The 17,527-nt window shown below is 54.6% G+C and overlaps 1 protein-coding gene across 1 annotated transcript; it reads right to left on the bottom strand.

Annotated features, from left to right (window-relative positions):
• Positions 1-1,875: 1,875 nt before the first annotated feature.
• Positions 1,876-5,057, bottom strand: MNX1 (motor neuron and pancreas homeobox 1). Its single transcript, XM_037382529.1, has 3 exons — positions 4,451-5,057; positions 2,311-2,471; positions 1,876-2,211 (listed from the first exon to the last, which is right to left on the bottom strand). Exons 1-3 carry the CDS (start codon positions 5,055-5,057, stop codon positions 1,876-1,878), a joined length of 1,104 nt encoding a protein of 367 aa, XP_037238426.1.
• Between the last annotated feature and the right edge of the window lie 12,470 nt (positions 5,058-17,527).

Below are 17,527 nucleotides of genomic sequence, written 5' to 3' on the forward strand. Positions count from 1 at the left end.
CGCCGTCCTGCGCGGGTGTTGCGCGGCCCTGCGCGGCCGTTCGCCCAGGACAATACAGCCGCAGCAAGCGGGGCGGAAAACGGCGGAGCGGCTGATGCCTTCATTTTTCTATCGCCTTAAATCCTCTGCAAGCGGCGGCCGAAAGGAAATCGTTTGCAAATTGAAATCAAAGCCTCAGACGCGGTTGTTCCCGCGCGAAGGGGGAGGTATCGATCAAGCCCAAATCGAGTTGATCCCGATCAAGTCTTTCGGCGTACGGGATCCATCCAGATTTATGATTTACCCCGTGAGGGTGCGTGATTTACGGCGATACCCGCGGCGCGCTGGGTGTGCCGGTGAGCGAGCACCTACCGGCATCGCCCCCGCTCCCCGCGACGGACACCCCTTGTCCCTTCGTGTCACTCCATGCCACCCCCCCATGCACCCGCCAGCCTGTGTTTCACGGGCCGGGTTTTTATAGAAGCCGTTTAGAGGGGCCGTGCTGTTCTTCTGTGAAAGGTTAACGCGGGTTTGTAAAATTTTTTTTTTTTTTAAGGTGTCGGGAGTGGGAACGCTCCGTATTTCAGAGCTCTGGGGCTTTCCGGGGCAGCGGTGACCTACGAGGCACCCGGGATGGGGGGGGAGGAGGGGCTGAGGACCGCGCCCCGCGGTGGGGACCCTCCGGCTGCGGCGGGTCCCTCCGCCCCCCTGCGCGGCCCTACGCGGGAGCGGGACCCGCGCCGCGCAGTCATTCATTAGCGGGGATAAATTGCCAGAAGTGGCCCCGAGCTGGTGGGGATGAGCCAGTGATTATATTTAAATTCGCTATAATTGATTTGGGGAAGAGCTGCGGTGACAAGGATGAATTGATCTGCAAATTTATTGGCGAGATAAATCCCGCCGTTATCGCAAAGCCCGCGCTTCGCTGCCGGGGCGGCCGTCGGGGAACGGGGAGCCCCGTCCTCGGTACCGGGGAGGGCGCGGGGTCCCCTCGCCCCCTTCCACCTCGCTCGTTTGCGGGCCGAGCCGCCCCTGGAAACCAGCGCTGCTCCCCGTTTCCTACGGGTTTGCAGCCTTGTGGGGGGAAGAAGGGCCCCGTTTCTGCCCGCCCTGCCCCGCCCCCCCCCCCCAGCGAGCAATCCCCCAGTACGCGGGTGGGACAGGCAGCGGAACAACCCGCGGGGCCGGGGGGAGCGGGCTCCGTTCCTCCCCTGCGTCAACACGCTTCTCAGCAGCACCCACGCTGATGTCAGATGCAGCGCGGCAGCTGCGGCACCGATTTAAAGTCGGGTTAGAAAACGGTTCCCTGCTCCTTCCCGGGCCCCTCGGCACCGCCCGGTGCACCGGGACCCCCGGCCCGCAGGGACCGCGGCCCGAGGAGCCCAGCATCACCCCCGCACAGAGCGCTCGTACAGCTCAAGTACAAAACGCCGTTTATTTTCCACCTCATCGCGCAGGTGGGAGGGCCTGGGGAATAATTTAGCATGCATAAGTAGAGGTAATTTTTTTTTATAAATATGATATACAAAAATAAAGACAGTATTGAGATTTCCAGCAGTTTTAACGTTCATGACATAAACAGTTTCCCCGATATATAGTAAGAACAAAACATTTCCAATATTCAGCGAAAGGAACACGCTTCCAGGGGGCAGGGACGGGAGGGAGGGGGGGCTCAAGTTTTGTCTGATTTTCAGTCAATGTTAACACTGTATTCACCGTAAATCCTCTTCCCCGCCCGGCGCGCGGAGGATCCTCTTCTCCATCCCCCTCCAAGCAGGGAGAAATCGCAGCAAGGGGGGAGCGGGGCCGGTGCCGACCAAGAGCAGCAGGGCTTCCCCCCGCCCCGACGGGACGGGCAGAGCCCGCGGCTGGAGGGAGCGGGGCGTGCGGGGGGGCTCACTGGGGCTGCGCCGGGGCTCCGTGCCGGCCGCGGGGCTGCGTGTCCTCCTCATCCGCCTCGGAGCAATCGGAGGAGTGGTAAGGGCAGCACCGCCCGGCCGCTGCCGCTGCCTCCTCTTCCTCCTCCTCCTCTTCCTCGTCCTCGGGCTCGCTGTCGGGCAGCTCCCGCATCCTCCTCCCGCCGCTCTTCTCCGAGGCGGGCAGCAGCAGGTCCTCATCCCCCTTGTCCTCCCCGCCGCCTCCCTTCTGCTTCTCGGCCTCCTGTGCCGCCTGCTCCTTCGCCTTCTTGCTGCGCTTCCACTTCATGCGCCGGTTCTGGAACCAGATCTTCACCTGGGCGAGACGGGGGACACACAGACCGCTTCATCCATTGCCCCCCCCGACGGCAGCATCCCCCACCTGCCCCTTGCCCGCGGGGCCAGGGGGACTCACCTGCGTCTCGGTGAGCATCAGCGATGTGGCCACCTCGAACCGCTTGGGCCGGGAGAGGTACTTGTTAAGCTTGAACTGGTGCTCCAGCTCGAGCAGCTGCTGGCTGGTAAAGGCCGTGCGGGGCCGGCGGCACTTCCCCAGCAGGTTGGACTGCGCCTGGGCTGGGAAAAGAGAGGAGGGGGAACGCGGAGGTGAGCGCGGAGCCGCCCCACCACGGCCGGGCATCCCCGGGATGGGGTGAGGAAGGAAAGATGCTGAGGGGGGCAGGCTGAGGCAGGGATGGGCAGTTATCCACTGGAGCATGGACAGGAGGAGGGAATCTCCTCCAGGCCCTCCAGCTTGGAGGTTTCTGGGCTTCCACAGTGTCAGGGGACCCCCCCCCCCAAAAAAAAAAATTAAATTTTTTTAAATAAAGAAAAATATGTCTCTTGATTTCCCAAGAGGCTAACAAATGCGAGACAATAAAATGGAGCCAAGGATCGTAGCGAAGGGGTACCGGCCTCCCCGGGGAGCAGCGATTTGTTCCATTTAATGTTTTAGTTAAACCTGCCGCACTCCCAGCCCGCCCATACCCGTTTAATTAACGGGAGTGCAGGCGGGAAGCGCTGCGGCGGGCCGGGGCCGCTCCGCACCGCAGGCTGGCAGCGCCGGGCACCGCCGCCCGTCACAGCGTAAATAGCGGCGAGGGCTGGAAAACTCGTTGAACGGGAAAAGAGGAAGAAAAAAAAAAAAAACCCACCCAAAATTGGCGTGTTTTCCGCGTTCAGAGAAAAGAGTTAAAGGCAAGGATTGTATATGTAAAATAGATTAAAACAAAAAAAAAGACGCGGTGATGGGCAAGAGAGGGGCAGCGGCAGGGCTGAGCCCCTTCAAGGGGCCTGGGCACCCCCGGGAATGCAACGCGGCAGCACTGTTGCCCATTTCCCGAAGTATTTTGGCACTTTGGTTTATTTAGTTTAGGGGGAAAAAAAAAAAAAAAAAGGAAAAAATTTTAAAAAGCCCTAGGCAGGGGCGGCTGCCGCCGGCCGGGGCGGGCTGCAGAGCCGGGCAGTGTCCGCTCCCGGCACATTTTCTCACTGCGGTGCGATTTTCCGAGGCTCCATTCTCGTTTCTCTCCGGTTATTTATTCCCCCCTCTGCACCTTGTTTAAGAGGCAGGGCTCTGACAGCTCTCCTAATTATTTTTTTCTTCCTGAATGTTCCAGTCTAAACAACCCCAATTCGAGAGAAAACAATGGACTTTTTTGTCTACCAACGTGTGCGCAGAGTATGGGGGGAAGGGGGGGATTTTTTTTTTTTTTTAAATCACAATTCTTTTCCTGGCATGATTTTGTAAAACTACACCTCCGGTATTGTTAAACGGGCCATTCCCACCGAGAGCTCACACCTCTGAAAATGATCTTTGCCTAAAACAGATGCATGCAAGGTCCCCATGGCCGCAAGGCCTAGCACCAGCGGTGTGCCTTTGCTGGGACTCCGGGATTGTCGGGTTTAATGCAGCATTTTCAGCCTGCCCTGCTCCCAAACCTAAACCCTGTCTTCTATGTTTGCTTCGTGTCTATTCGTGATCCCCAGGGAACGCAGAACCCCGATTCTTTTGGCTCACCCCAGCCCCCCCCCTCCCCGTTTAACTGGAGGAGCCTGCCGTAATTATCACAAGCCCGTTTGCGATAGAAAAGGAATAAAATGAAGAACGATGGCTGAGCGATGGGACCTGCCACCCTGCTTTTGCCGGGGTACATGGGGACCGGCTGTTTGGAGCAGTCCACGGGGGCTCCTGCCCCTGCCCGGTCCCCACCCCCCATCTCCCCTCCTGGTGGGCGGCGGGTAGGGAGCGACCTGCCACCTTTATTTAACCGGCCACGGAGGGCTGGGATGCTCGCGATTGATTCCTCGGGGCTCCTCGGGGGCCGGGAACGGCGAGGCGCCCCACACATACCCGCCTGCCATCGCGGATGGCTGTCTTCCCCTTTTAATAAAAACTAAAAAAAAAAAAAAATTGTCTCCTCCGGTTTAAGTCTACAGCTTATCTCCGCGGGGGCAGGGATGGGGGGTTTCTTCCCTCTGGGAAGGAGACAGCTCCCGGTAGGCCCCTGCACCGGGACAGGGAGGGGACGCGGCGGCGGGAGGCAAATACTCACAGCTGAAGTCGGGCATCTTGGGCAGGATCATGCCGGCGGTGGAGGCTCGCAGCCACTGGTCCAGCTGGAAGGTGCCGGCGCTGAGCTTGATGGGGTCGGCGGCGGGGTGGGACGGGTGCGCTCCCTGCACTTGCGAGTAGGAGTAGGAGAGGGCCGGGTGCTGCCCGCCCAGCGCCGAGTAGCCGTACACGGGGTGCCCGTAGAGGGCCGCCTGCGCCGGCATGCCCGGCCCGCCGGGCGCCGCGGGGTGCAGTCCCAGGGCCATGCCGGCCGCCGAGGCGTGGTGGTGCGGGTGGGCGCCGCTGCCGGCCCCGGGCAGGAAGCCGGGTTTGGGGACCAGGGCGCAGTGGGCGGCCAGGAGGCGCGGCGGAGAGGGGCTGTCGGTGCGCAGGCAGTCGGCGGGGCCGCCGGCGGGATGCTCGGAGGAGGACGAAGAGGAGGAGGAGGACGAGGACGACGGGGGGCTGCCGCTGCCGCTCCCGCTGCTGCTGCCGCTGCCGCCCAGCGAGGTGACCAGGGCCAGCGGCGCGCTCTGCCCCGCCGCCGCCGCCTTGGGGGGGTCGACAGCCAGCAGCGCGTCAATGCGGAAATTTTTGGATTTTTCCATGGGAGCGCCGGCGGGCTGGGGCGGGAGGGCGGGGGGAACCGCGGCGCGTCGGGCTGCCCGGGCCGGCCGCGTCTCCCGGCGGCGGCGGGCGGCAGTGCGGCCGCGCTCCGCGGCGCGCCCTTCAAGGGCGGAGGCGGCTCCCATTGGACCGGCGCCGCTGCGGCCTCGCCCGCCATTGGCCCCGCCGCCCACCTGTCACGGCGGCCGGGGGGCGGCCCGCCCCCCCCCCTTTCCCTCCCCTCCCCCTCCCGAGCCCCGGGGACCCCGGCGGGGCGGGCGCGGGGTGCTCGGCGGGGAGCCGGCTCCTCTCGGCTGGCAGAGCCCTCCCGGCCGCGGGGCTCGCCTGGCGCTGCCGGCCGAGCTGCCTCCCGCCGCGTACCCGGTGACGGTTTCCCACCGTTCCCGCACACGGCAAATATTTGCCGTAAACGCGCCGCCGGCCGCTTTTTAACGAGTCGGAAAGAGTAAACACCTGTGGGTCAGGGAGTCACGTCTGCCCCAGCCCCGGGTCTGTCAATAGTGTTATTAGAGCTGCTTATCTAACGCAAACAGGCCCGAACAGAAAAGGGAAGGAGGCGGGGCGACGGGTTGCCTTCGCCGGGTCCCGTTGCCCGGGGGGGCGGGGGGCTGCGGGGACCTTCGCAGAGGCGGTGTGAGAGGAAGGTCAGGCTGCGGCAAGCAGCGCTGCCAAGGTAAACACGCTCTCCCTTCAAAAAGCCTTTGGCAGCCCCGGGGCGAAGTCGCTCGGGTTCGGGGACTGCCCGTGTCGCGGCCCCCGTTGCCATAAACCCCCCCCGGGAGGGGCCGCTCCGCACCCGGGGGGCGGCCGGGCTGTGCCCCCGGGGCTGCCGGTGTCACTGTGGCAAGAGTGGGCTGCCCCCGGGGCCGTGCCCTGGGGGGGAAAACTAAAAGCAATGAAAAGGGGGGAGGAAAAGGGGCAAAGAAGGGAGAGGGAAACAAACAGAGAAGCAGAGTCCGACACAACCAACAAAATAGCCCGACCGCTTTGGTCCTGAGCCCCCTCCACCACTGCTCGGGGGGCAGAAGGCCCAGGGCACCTCTCAGGAGTGCGTGCACGCACACACGCACCCTTTGCTCCCTGCCCTGGTGTTCCCCTTCTCTCCTGCACTAACTTTTTTTTTTTCTTTTTTTCCTTGACCTCCCTGCTGGGAGCCTCCGGACACAGTCGCACAGCAGCCACACGGGCAGAAGCACAGCAGCCACACAGACAGGCAGGCACAAGACATACCTGTACCAGCCAGGCACGACCGCACTGGGCAGAGGCACACGCGTGGCACAGCGGAGCCACAAACACACACACAACACCCGCACACAGGTGTGCCCCGCACCAGCACACAGCAGATGCACCCAGACCCGAACAGCAGCGGGCCTTGCACGGGAGCACCGCACACCCGTGGGGCAGCTTCGGGGACGCGCCCCGCAGTCGCACCCCGCACCCCGCTCCCCGGGCTCGGCGGAAGGTACATGGGGAAACCGTGGTCGGTTTTATGAACCGCTTCGTGCTTCCCGGCCACCGGCGGCCTCCGAGGGCCCGGGGGTCGCTGGCTCCCGCCGGGTTTCCCCCGCCCCCCGCTTCCCCCCGCAAGGCCGCTTTGGGCCCACGCGCGGGCAGTCCCACGACAGCGGGTGTCCCCATGACCGACTCCCGGAGGTGGGGGGAGGGATTTGGATCCGTAACCCGGCTCCCGGCAGGGCTGAGGGTCACGTCCCTTCGCTGCACCGCGTGCACGGGGGCGCGTCCCCCACGCTGGGCACGGGGACGCGGCCGCCACCGGCCCCGGGCAGAGCCGGGGCCAACTCCGATCCCGGCCGGGATCCCGGGCGGGGCCTGCGCGCTTGTTCCGCACACGCGGAGGCCGCTGCGCGGTGCGGCTCTGCGGGCCCCTCTCGGTGCAGTCTGGGGGAAGGAGGGAGCGGAGCCGCGGGGGTGCAAGGCTGCGTCCGGACACGGGGGGATGCGCGGCCGCGGCTGGGGGGGTGCGTGGCTCGCAGCGGCCGTCGGACGAGGGTGGCCGGTGCCGTGAGCGTTTCTGCAGGCGGTGACAGGGTGGAAGGCGCGGCCGTCTGATGGGGGACGAGGGCAGGGGTCGCATCGCCCCCCGCCGCGCTCTATCACCGCCTCCCGGGGCGGGCTCAGCCGGGCCGTCCCGTCCGGGCACACCGGCCTCGGCCCGGCGCCGCACGCAGGCATCATCTGGCTGCTGGACGTGCAAAGGAGCCCCCCCACACCGCGACCCCAAGCTTCAGCTCAGCAGCGGCCACTCCACGGCCCCCGCAGCCCTTGGGAGCTCCACAGGGGGGCCAGCCGGGCCCCCGCCCGCCGGGGCCGCTCGCCTGACCCTCCTGCTCTCCCAGGCTGCCCTCACCTGGGGGCAATACTGAGCGCTTAGGGAAGGATTTCGATTTTCAGACCTTTTTTTTTTTTTTTTTGTAATTTAGTAGAGTACCAATTTTTTTTTCCCCCCTCTTTGTCCTATTTTAACTCTTTAAATTTTTTCCTTTTAGTTTTGGTTTGGGTTTTTGGGGTGTTTTTTTGGTGTTTTGTTTTTTTTTTTTTTTTAAGAATTCTTATTTTCCCCTCGACCCGCTCGGCGTGTTTGCCCCCCGCAGGTGCCCGCAGGGCATCCGGGCGGCTGAACTCCCGGCGGCTCCCGCACCTGTGTTGATCCAGTATATTGCCCGGGAGCCAACAATGCGCGGTTATCTCTGCGGAGATAGCGCAAGGACCGCGCTCCCCCGCCACCTCCGGGTGGTCCCCTTTCAGCAGATCCCCGCTCCCCCGGCCGTGGGCAAACAGATCCCTATCTCGGCCTTTGAAAAGCCGGCCCGGTGCGTGCAAGGGGAGGCGTGGGGCGAACCCCGGGCGGCCCTGGTGCTGCGGGCTGCCCGGTGCGAACGGCGGAGCGCCGGGAGCCCTACCACGGTGGGGGTCTCAGTCCTCTGAATTAAAGCCCCCCACGTCGGCCGGTCTCTCCGAAGCCGTTACAAACCGCAGCGGGCGGGGCCAGCTTATTGCCAAAAACACTATTACACTGCGACATTCTGTAATGAGTAATGATACATAAACCTCCCTGATAGATGTGACATCCTCGGGATGTCTCCTCTAAATTAGCCGCTCGCATGACTGCTAATATGGTGAGTTTATGAAAGCAATTCAGTGCAAAAAGCACAGGGTCTCTCGGTCTAATCAGCCTGCCTCTCTTAATGGATGAGGGGGTCAGGCGGAGAATTATTGACACTCTGCTGCCCTTAACCTGTTTCCCAATAAAGCTGATTAGTTTTTGTCAATTCATCAGCTAACCACTCTCGCCGGGACTGCATCAAAGCCTGTAGTTGCTCAGGGGAAATCAACAAGTCACAGATCAGATCCATTACGGAGCGGCTCCCGCTCCCGGCCCGGGGGCTGCCCCGCGCCTGGTGGGCTGCCGGCTCTGGGGCGGGGGGAAGCGACCCCCCTCCGGGTGATTGGGCTGGCAAAATGCCCAGGCGTTGGCAAACTTTTTTTTTTTTTTTTCTTTCGCCCGGGAAAGCAGGCAAGGATCCCGGGAAGGCTGCGGACAAGTCACAACTGGAGCGGGTCCCCCCCCCAGTACCCTGCCCCTGCCGGCTGCTGGGGGGCCACGGCCCGTTGCACCTCCCACCCGGGAAAAGGGCATTTCGTGGGCTCCAAGGTGTCAGTCCGGGGGAGAAGGGCCGGTCTGCCAAAAGCCTTTGCTCAACCCAAGCCCCCGTATCCAGGGAAAAAGCTGTCCCTGCGTTAGGGGCCGGGATGTTTTTATCATTTTTTAATTATTTATTAGTATGTATTAAATATTAAATAAAAAATATGTATCAGTATTTTATTATTTGTTTTGCCCCTCGCCAAAGTTTTGCCTGGTTCTCGATCGGGCTTTCTCTTCGGATAACGTCAAGCAACAATTTAAATGTATTTCTGCTGCTGCAATCCCCGCACCAGGCGCGGTTTTCGGGAATAACGAAGCTTGGCAGTTTTTTGCTCATCCTCAAGAAAACAACAAAAGCCCACAGAGTGTGCGCTGCCCCTTTAAGCCCCGACCGACAGCCTCTCAGTCCACCCCCCTTCAATTTAATTTCATTAAAACAGAGCATGAATATTTCTATTAAACCTAAAATGAAATATGAAGCCATTTAGACTCTGCCTGCACCAATCACCCAGATTTATGCTTTTATATTCATCACATCAAGAGCTGGGAAAACAATGAATTTTCTTCACCCAGGAAGGAAATAAAAAACCCTGCCTTGGTCATTTCCAGAAAGCTGTTAATTTGCCCATGTGGTAATTACTTTCACAATTAACTAAAATACAAATCAACCTGACAAATTGGGTTAGTTTATATATTAATTAGCCCGTTTAAATTTATTCATTATGAAAGACAATTTAAGAGGACCCGGGTGTCTGTTTTTATCGCAATAAATTATTGTTAGGAAATGGGGGCTAATAAAATATATCGCCCTATTTGAGAGCACCGCGCGGACGGGGACCTGCCGCTGCCCCGCGCGGGGCTTCAGCGGGCGCGGGCCGGAGCGCAGGTCTCCGCGGGGGAATGGCGCCCCCGGGGGGGGGGGGGGAAGGAGGAGGAAGAGGAGGAGGAGGAGGAAGGCCGTGGCCCGTGCCCCCCTCCAGCCACGCTGATTTAACACTCCGTCGATAGGATCATTCGATGCCTTTTTAGCTTGTGATCTTATAAAGTCCCGCTATTAAATTAGAAAATGATTCTCTCCTCGTTTAATTGTATCTTTCGTTTCTTATTTCCAATTAATTAGTCCTATCGACGTTGCAATATTTTAAATGACTGGAGTCCGTTTACAGTTTAAATATATGGGTCAGCGCATGCAATTTTAGACTATGCAGAACTATATAATGTGGGGTTTAACTACTCTTCTCTCATACGTCTTAAATACCCGCCCGAATGCATCAGTTGGAAGCACCGCGGGGCTTTACCGCGCTCGGACCCTCCGCGCTCGGCCGCGGTGCGGCCGCGGGGGCTGCGCGCAGCGCAGGATGCTGAAAATCTCTCGCGCCGCGCCGTGCGCCGGCGCCGCGGGGGCCGGACCGCTAAGGACCAACCGAGCCGTTTGGAGAGAGGCTGCGGGTATTTCCCCCCGCCCCAGCACAGCCCCGGGGTGCTCGCGGGCTGCGGAACGCCTTTGGGGCTCCCCCTGCAAATCCTCCCCTGGTGTACACCCCCAACCCCCGGCGCAGATGCAGCAGGTGGGTGGCATCTCGGGGTGAGGGGCTGTACAGGGGCACCCCCTGCTGCCTGTCCCGGGCAGGAGCCCGTGCGGGGGACTAGGGAGGGACTAATGGGGTATTAAATGTGTGTGAAATACATATAATGGTGTATTAAATAACCAACCCCCTCCTGGCCGGGGTGGTTGGTGGGGACCCCCCAAAGCAGAGCCCCAGGGATGTGCTGGAGATGGAGGGACACGTGTATCAGAAGGAGATGGGGGACCTGGTGTTCTTTTACCTTCTCTGCTCCCCTCTCTCCCATAGGAAAGACCCCGAGAGCTGCCCTAAAAGACAGGGTAGGCAGCACAGGTCACCCCCTGCCCCCTGGTGCAGTCCCCACTGCTAGAGTGGCCACAGACTCTATGAAGTCCCACCTTATCGTTGAACTGGGCTGGCTCTGCCCCCATGCTGAGCCATGGGGGGACCCCACAAGCCCATGCAGGGGCACCTGAACATTCATGCAACAAGGCTGAAGGAGCAGCCCCCCAGGAGCAGGCTGACTCCAGGGAGGGGGCTGGCAGAAGCACTCAAGGGGACAGGTGAACATGGGTGGGTTGTGACAGTGTGTGGGTGGGGGAAATGCTCTGCTCCCTGCTTCCCCTTCTCCCCGGGCACTCCCCCTTGGTGCAGATGGACACAAACATCTCAGGTCTCCCAGTTCTTCATCCCTCAGCTGAGGCATCCTCCAAGGTCCATCCCACTCCATCCTACCGTCCAGCGTGTGAGGGCCTGGGGGCCACTGCAGGGGCTTCGTGGCTCAGATACCACATCTGTATGCAGGTACCTGGGACATCCTTCATCCAGATGGGCTTTCTGGGTGGCCCTTCACTGCCTAGTGCTTAAACACCTGGGACAGAGAATTTGCCTCCCACCCATGTCTGGGGTCATGCTGAACCTCTTCCTGATAGCTGTGGGCTTGGGCAGAGGAAAGCTGGGCACAGAGTCACCCCTGCAGCAGGCAGAGTTGTGCTTTGCTGTCCCCCCAGCTCACCTCGTGTCACTGGTCCCCCCAAACAGGAGCGCTCCAGATGACCTCAGCTCTGTAGATCTTGGAGGCTGCCTTGCGCTTAGGAGGCCCCAGCCTTAGTCTCCAGCCCTGCCTCCATGGGACCCCCTCTCCAACCAGGCAGGGCTTCTGGCAATGGATTTTAGAGGGATTTGGAGAAAAAATAGATCCATGTGGATGAAGAGTGGGATAGCTGCCACCTCCCCAGGAGACACGTGAAGACTCTCTTCACTTCCATGCTGTTCAGCTCTGGGACTGTTTGGGCCTCCAGTGTGCATGTCAGAGGGACAACATAAATGTCAGGATGGATAAAAGATGAATCATAAGGGCAAATTAATAATGTGTCAAATACTATTGTTTCCTGGCCTGGGCTTCAAAGGTCCTTCCCATCCATGGTGGGCTCAGAAAAAAGCACCTAATGTGGTAAAACCTAAAAGTGAACCACTCTCGCTATTAATTGTATCAAATGCCACCGTAGTAACATCAATCACGGCAAGTTCCTCCTGTGATTTAGGAGATTGTAATATGTGATTCCATAAGACTTTCATTGTGATTTAGCATTGATTAATGTCCATTCATAAAATGATATAAAACTTACTTCTCTTCCATTGTAGAGCCCCCAACAGCATTCCAGCCAATATTTCAAAACCTTGTTAATGTAACTGCTAATTTCAGAAGGTGATGGTGACGGTTATGGTGTACATGGGCTTGTGCAGAGGGGTCTGCGGTGGGGGCAGGAAGAGGTTACAGAAATTATTTCCAAAGCAGAAAACTGCCGTCCGGTTTAAATTATTTCAGGTGTTAGATGGTTATTCTGCCGTGACTTCAGGTTCACATTAGAGCTTCTGAGGATTTAATTGGGACTTTGAAATACCTGACTCTAAATGCTCAAAGAATCAAACTATTTGGTGTAAAACCCACAGGATTTGTACCTGGGGCTTCTCTCTATTCCTGCGTGGCTTTTGGCCACCTTCCACCTCCCGGTGAGCAGTGAACTGGCTGCTCTGAAGATATTCATAGATGCAGTTTGCTTTCACTGTATTTTCTGGAGGCAGGAGGCTCTTCTTGGCACAGGGCCTAGTACAAAATAGCTCATGCTTTTTATTTCCTTTTATTCTTATTTTTTTTTTTTTTTTTTTTTTTTTAAGACACATACCAGGGATTGCAATGTGCATGCATAATGTTATGTCACCCAGGAATCACGCTCTTGCAAAAAAAGATCAAATTAGTGAAGTGGGGAGGAGACTGTGTGACTAGCAAAATGTTTAGAGAATGAAAAAAAAAGGCTGAAAGTTGACATCTGGATAAAAGAAACAATATATAATAGGAAGTTCAACATTTGGTGCTTTAGTATATATAACTTAGCTATAGATAATAGATAATAGAGAGTTCACAGGATCACTTGATGGGAAATATATTGATAATACAATTTTTCTTTGCAAAATGTATGCAATGATTGCAGTTTTGGTTTAATAATAAATTTAACTTTGAAGAATCATTTGATTCAAACCTCTGCTTTTTCTAATGGCATTCAGAATTATTAATATCTGTCTAGCCAGCTAAAGAGGTTTTTAAAAGAGTATGCTGGGTGTTCTGCAATTAGAGTAGCCATCTGCCCTTTATTAAAACTCCATTAACCTTTACATTAAAATACATTTAAAATGCAGACACACTGAAAATATCAAACACAAATAAAATAGATAAATCTAGGCATTTTCTTTGCTTTACTGGCTTATTTGTGCAGAAGATGGCAACTTGTTGTGGCACCTATAATTTTCTGGGGACAGATAACACGTTGTATCATCAATTTTCCCATGTTAAGGACAGGAAATAATTACAAGAAGGTAATGGAATTAATAACATCACTGATGAAAATTTCTAGAACATGATCTTGTTTATAGAAGACTAGAAAATCATTTAAAGTTAATATTATTAACTTCAGAATAAAAATGCCTAATTTTAAGAGCAGAACTAATTTGCTTTGCTCATGCAGTGGAGATATTTACGTGGTAGAATGATCCATGCAAATAAAAAGATTGACTATTTTCTGAAAATATTCAGATATATCGTCAATATACTATTCAACACCATTCCTGTAGATGCTGCTGCATTGTTCCCTTCAGCCTTGTACTATGTCATTTTTCTAAGGAGTGAGAGCGATACTGTATTCTCCCTGCCTGAATTATTGCTCCTACTGGCAGAGCTGCTGATTTTTTCCTGTACATAAATATGCCTAAAATACCCCTTCTAAAGACCTGTTTTCACTTGCTTCTAAATTCATCACATTTGAGCAATGTTGGCTGAAATTCCTGAGCCAAAATATCTGCCTGCTTTTTATTTTTTTAAGCCACCAAAAACGGTTCAGCCATTTCCAAGAGCCAGGTTCAGAGATAATGTCGTTGTTTTGCCCCGCTTCAAGTCTTTCCAGTGAGGGTGTTTGCATACCCATGGAGCTATGATTTACGGCCAGAGCTGGTGTGGATCAGGCCCCCCTGGCACGGGGCACACCTTCTGTCATCGATCCCACAAACGCAGCCTTTGGCCAAATCATAAAACTTTCAAAAGCGGCTCCTCCGTGAGCTACGCAGCCTCCTCAGCTGCATTTCCCAGGGACTGCCTTTGCTCCAGAGATAACCCTAGTCAGGCTCTGAGTGGGATTTCCCTCCCTGCCTTTGCTTTTTATGCATCCCATGGGCTGCAGCAGCCGGTACTGGAGAGGCGAGGTGTCAGACCCAGCCGCAGAGAGGGAAATGGGCTGAGGAAGGAGCCAGTGGTGGCACAGAGCCGGCTGAGTGATGCTCACCGAGTGATGCTCACCAAGTGATGCTCACCAAGCATCATGGGTACCGCACCTGCAGCGAGGGCTTGCAGGGAACTTCGGAGCTGGACGTGATAGAGGCAGGTGGGAGGACCCTGGAGCCAGAGATGCTAAAGCGAGGAGAAGAGAGAGGGTGGTGGGAGGTGAGGAGCGATGGGGGGGATAAGGATGGGCGAGGGGCCCAGGGCTTCGATGTGGGGGTGGGGAGGGGCACTGGGGAAGTGAGAGGCAGTGCCACATAAAGGGGACATCAGCGCCGAGAGGGAGAGGTCAGCGGTGGTCAATCCCCTGCCTGGTGGGCTGCCACTGCACTCAGCAATCGCTCACAGAGGAATTTCTGACAGTCCCAGGATTAAATACTCTCATTTTCATTGCAGGATTGACTTTGTAAAAACTTTACATGGCAAAGCGTTTCAATCCAAACTGCAAGAAAATGCTTTTACTTGGCTTGACAGCGTAATTTCAAAGCCATAGTTTCTCAGAGTGTTTTACAACATTTTGCAATTTATTTTTATTCAGAACAAACCCAAATATCAAAACTGTAGAATTTCCCAAGAACCACAAGTCCTGCTTCCTTCAAGTCTCTGCTCTCAATGATCCCTGTGTATCAGATGGTACAATATAAGTTCAGATCCCAGTAAAGCCTTGCTGAGAAGGAAACAGTTTGGGGAATGAAATAATATATTTCTGTGGACCATCATGCTGTTTTCTTAATGGCATTTTCAACACCAGAATCCACATCCCTGTAGACTGAAGGATCACCTTGGGGAAAAAGAGCTTCGCTTTCAAACAGGTTTGTAGTTTTCTTAGCTGGGTTTATATATGGTCCTTATATCGACAGTACTTTTTGATTAGTATTGTGTATAATGTTCCTTAATGCATCAGTTGAATTAATTATGCAGAAACATTTGGCCACCTGGTCGTACTACTGATGAAATGACATTTTATTGACAAAATCGCAATTTAATACTGAGCTTTCCTAAAGCTTTCTGCTGCCTAGATCGGTTCAGCAAGTAGAAGAGGGATGTGGGCAGCTCACGAAATCCTTTTCCCCAGAATTTCTCAGTTGACTGTGAGTATGTCAGCTTTGCTACTGGAAGTTAGTATAGGGCTACTTGGGTCTCCTGGTAGTGGACACTGTCCAGAGAAGCAGGTTCATCCATAGCTTCTGCTGGCTGAGCTCAATGCAGTTGGCTAAAATGCACCTGCAGGTAACAGCCCCAACATCTCCTTTTGGCAAGGGCCCTGCTGTGGCTTTGGGCAGTTCAAATTATTTTGGTAAATGAGTGGATCTGTGGCTGGTTATATATAAGACATATATGGCTGTTAAGGGGAAAAAAGAGCTGCCTCCACCAGCATGGCTTGCAAAGGGCCTGGGTTTGCTGCCCTACACACACCTTGGCTAGAAAAGTGTTCAAAACCTTCCCTTCTCATCCGTGGGGACAATATGATCTTGCTGTGTGGTCTTGAATAAGCTTTGGGTTAGCTTCTTCTGTGGTTTTTAACCCCAGACTTTAAAAATCAAACAGGCTTCAAAATGATAGATTTGGGGTGGGATTTTCAAAAGCTTACAAGTGACTTTGGAACAGGCGTCCTATGAAATTGCTGGGGTCGTCAATCATCTGGGCACTTTAGAAAAAAAAAATCATATCCTTTATCGGGACCTTAATTTCTCTTTCTTAAAAAATTGGAGTGTAGAGGCAGTCTTGGTGATGGAGAATAATATTGACTTTCTGTAGCTGACAGCAGAGATGTGAGTGGACTGGGAGTTTTCCAAACAGATGTTTTTTTCTTGGAAAATGCTGATTTATTGAAACTGAAACTTTTCATGGGAACATACCAGTACTGATTAAATTTTGTTGAGAGGATTGCTAGGGTCTGAGCCAGAATTTTTGGCTGTAACAAAAAATGAGATCCTTGAATGGGGAATGGCCAACAGGTCAGGGCAGCCATCTGGAGCCTGTCTGGGTCAGGTAGAGGAGCGGACGGACTATGGGTCTCCCACAAAACTGACACAGCGCTTGGGCTGTTGTTTATTCCAAGGATCACCTACTGTTTTTTCATAAAGCAAACTTTAAAAACTCTCCAGTTTATTTTTATATGGAATGAGAAGTTTATTTCTTGCCTAGGCAGTTGTGAAAATTAAATGCTTGCAAACGTCTTTGAAAATCCAGTCTATCAAATTATTGGTGTTGCAGTTATTACTACTCATTTAGAGAGGAAGTTGCATTGCAGGGTATGATCAACAGAAACGCTTTGAAGAGGATGTCTGGATGTCAAGTCCAAAGACTGAATCGTCGGGAAGCAAATTACTGGTAACTGCATTATGGTAAGTAAGTAACATCCGTAAATGTTATTAGCGTGAGGATTTGTTCCCATGTCAGAATGATGTTAATACAGTCTCAGTGATGCAGGTCTTTGGTGTCAACATGAGAATATCAAATGCAAGTGGAGGAAAATTGTATTGGATTGTGGAGATGATGGCAAATCAATGACACAGAAAATCTATGGAGAGCAGTTCACGGTGACACAAGAAAGCAGTGTCCGCATAAATCAGTGCAGACCAATGGACACTGAATGGAAATTTCCATGCAAGATTAAGTGGACATTGTTATCATGTCAGGACTATGTGGAATAAGTGCTGCAAAATGAGGATGATACTGTGATACTGACATTTAGACCAACTAATGTCAACAGAAATTACTCTCCCATTAAAAGAAATCAACAGGCTTCCTTGTTACAAAGTGTCAGCAACAGAAGCAGCCACCAGGCTCCATCAGGCTTGGGAGTTTCTATGGAGGATCAAACCCTGCAGTGTCTGGCTAGTCCCTTTGGCTAGTTCTGGGATGTCCTGGCTCTGCTCCCTCCTAGCTCCTTGTGCACCTACTCCCTGGCAGAGCATGGGAAACTTGGAAAGTCCTTGATTTAGAGTAAGCGCTACTTAGCAACAACTAAAACATCAGTGTGTTATCAACATTATTTTCATACTAAATCCAAAACACGGCACTGCACCAGCTACTAGGAAGAAAATTAACTCTATCCCAGCCAAAACCAGGACACATGGCAGCGTGTGAAGAGACAAAAGGACAACATGATCAGCATGGGGGCAGCAGCCTCTGCTTTGCTGAATCTTCTGTATGCAAAGGAGAGAGGTGAAGAATGAGGATGGTGGTGCTCTGGGGACTCTATGGGGACAGGGAACAGAAGGGGAAGGTGGCTGGAGAACTGGAGTGGGAGCTGGCAAGATGATACTGATGGGAAGGAAAAGCTGATGGTGACATCACCTAACACATTTTCTAGTTAGCCCCTTGTTTAAGGAGATAGTTAATATGTTTGAGGGGGGTGAGTTGGTATGTCCCATTGTCCTGGTTTCA

This window comes from Falco rusticolus, chromosome 4, assembly GCF_015220075.1.
Source record: "Falco rusticolus isolate bFalRus1 chromosome 4, bFalRus1.pri, whole genome shotgun sequence".
Classification (NCBI taxonomy): domain Eukaryota; kingdom Metazoa; phylum Chordata; class Aves; order Falconiformes; family Falconidae; genus Falco; species Falco rusticolus.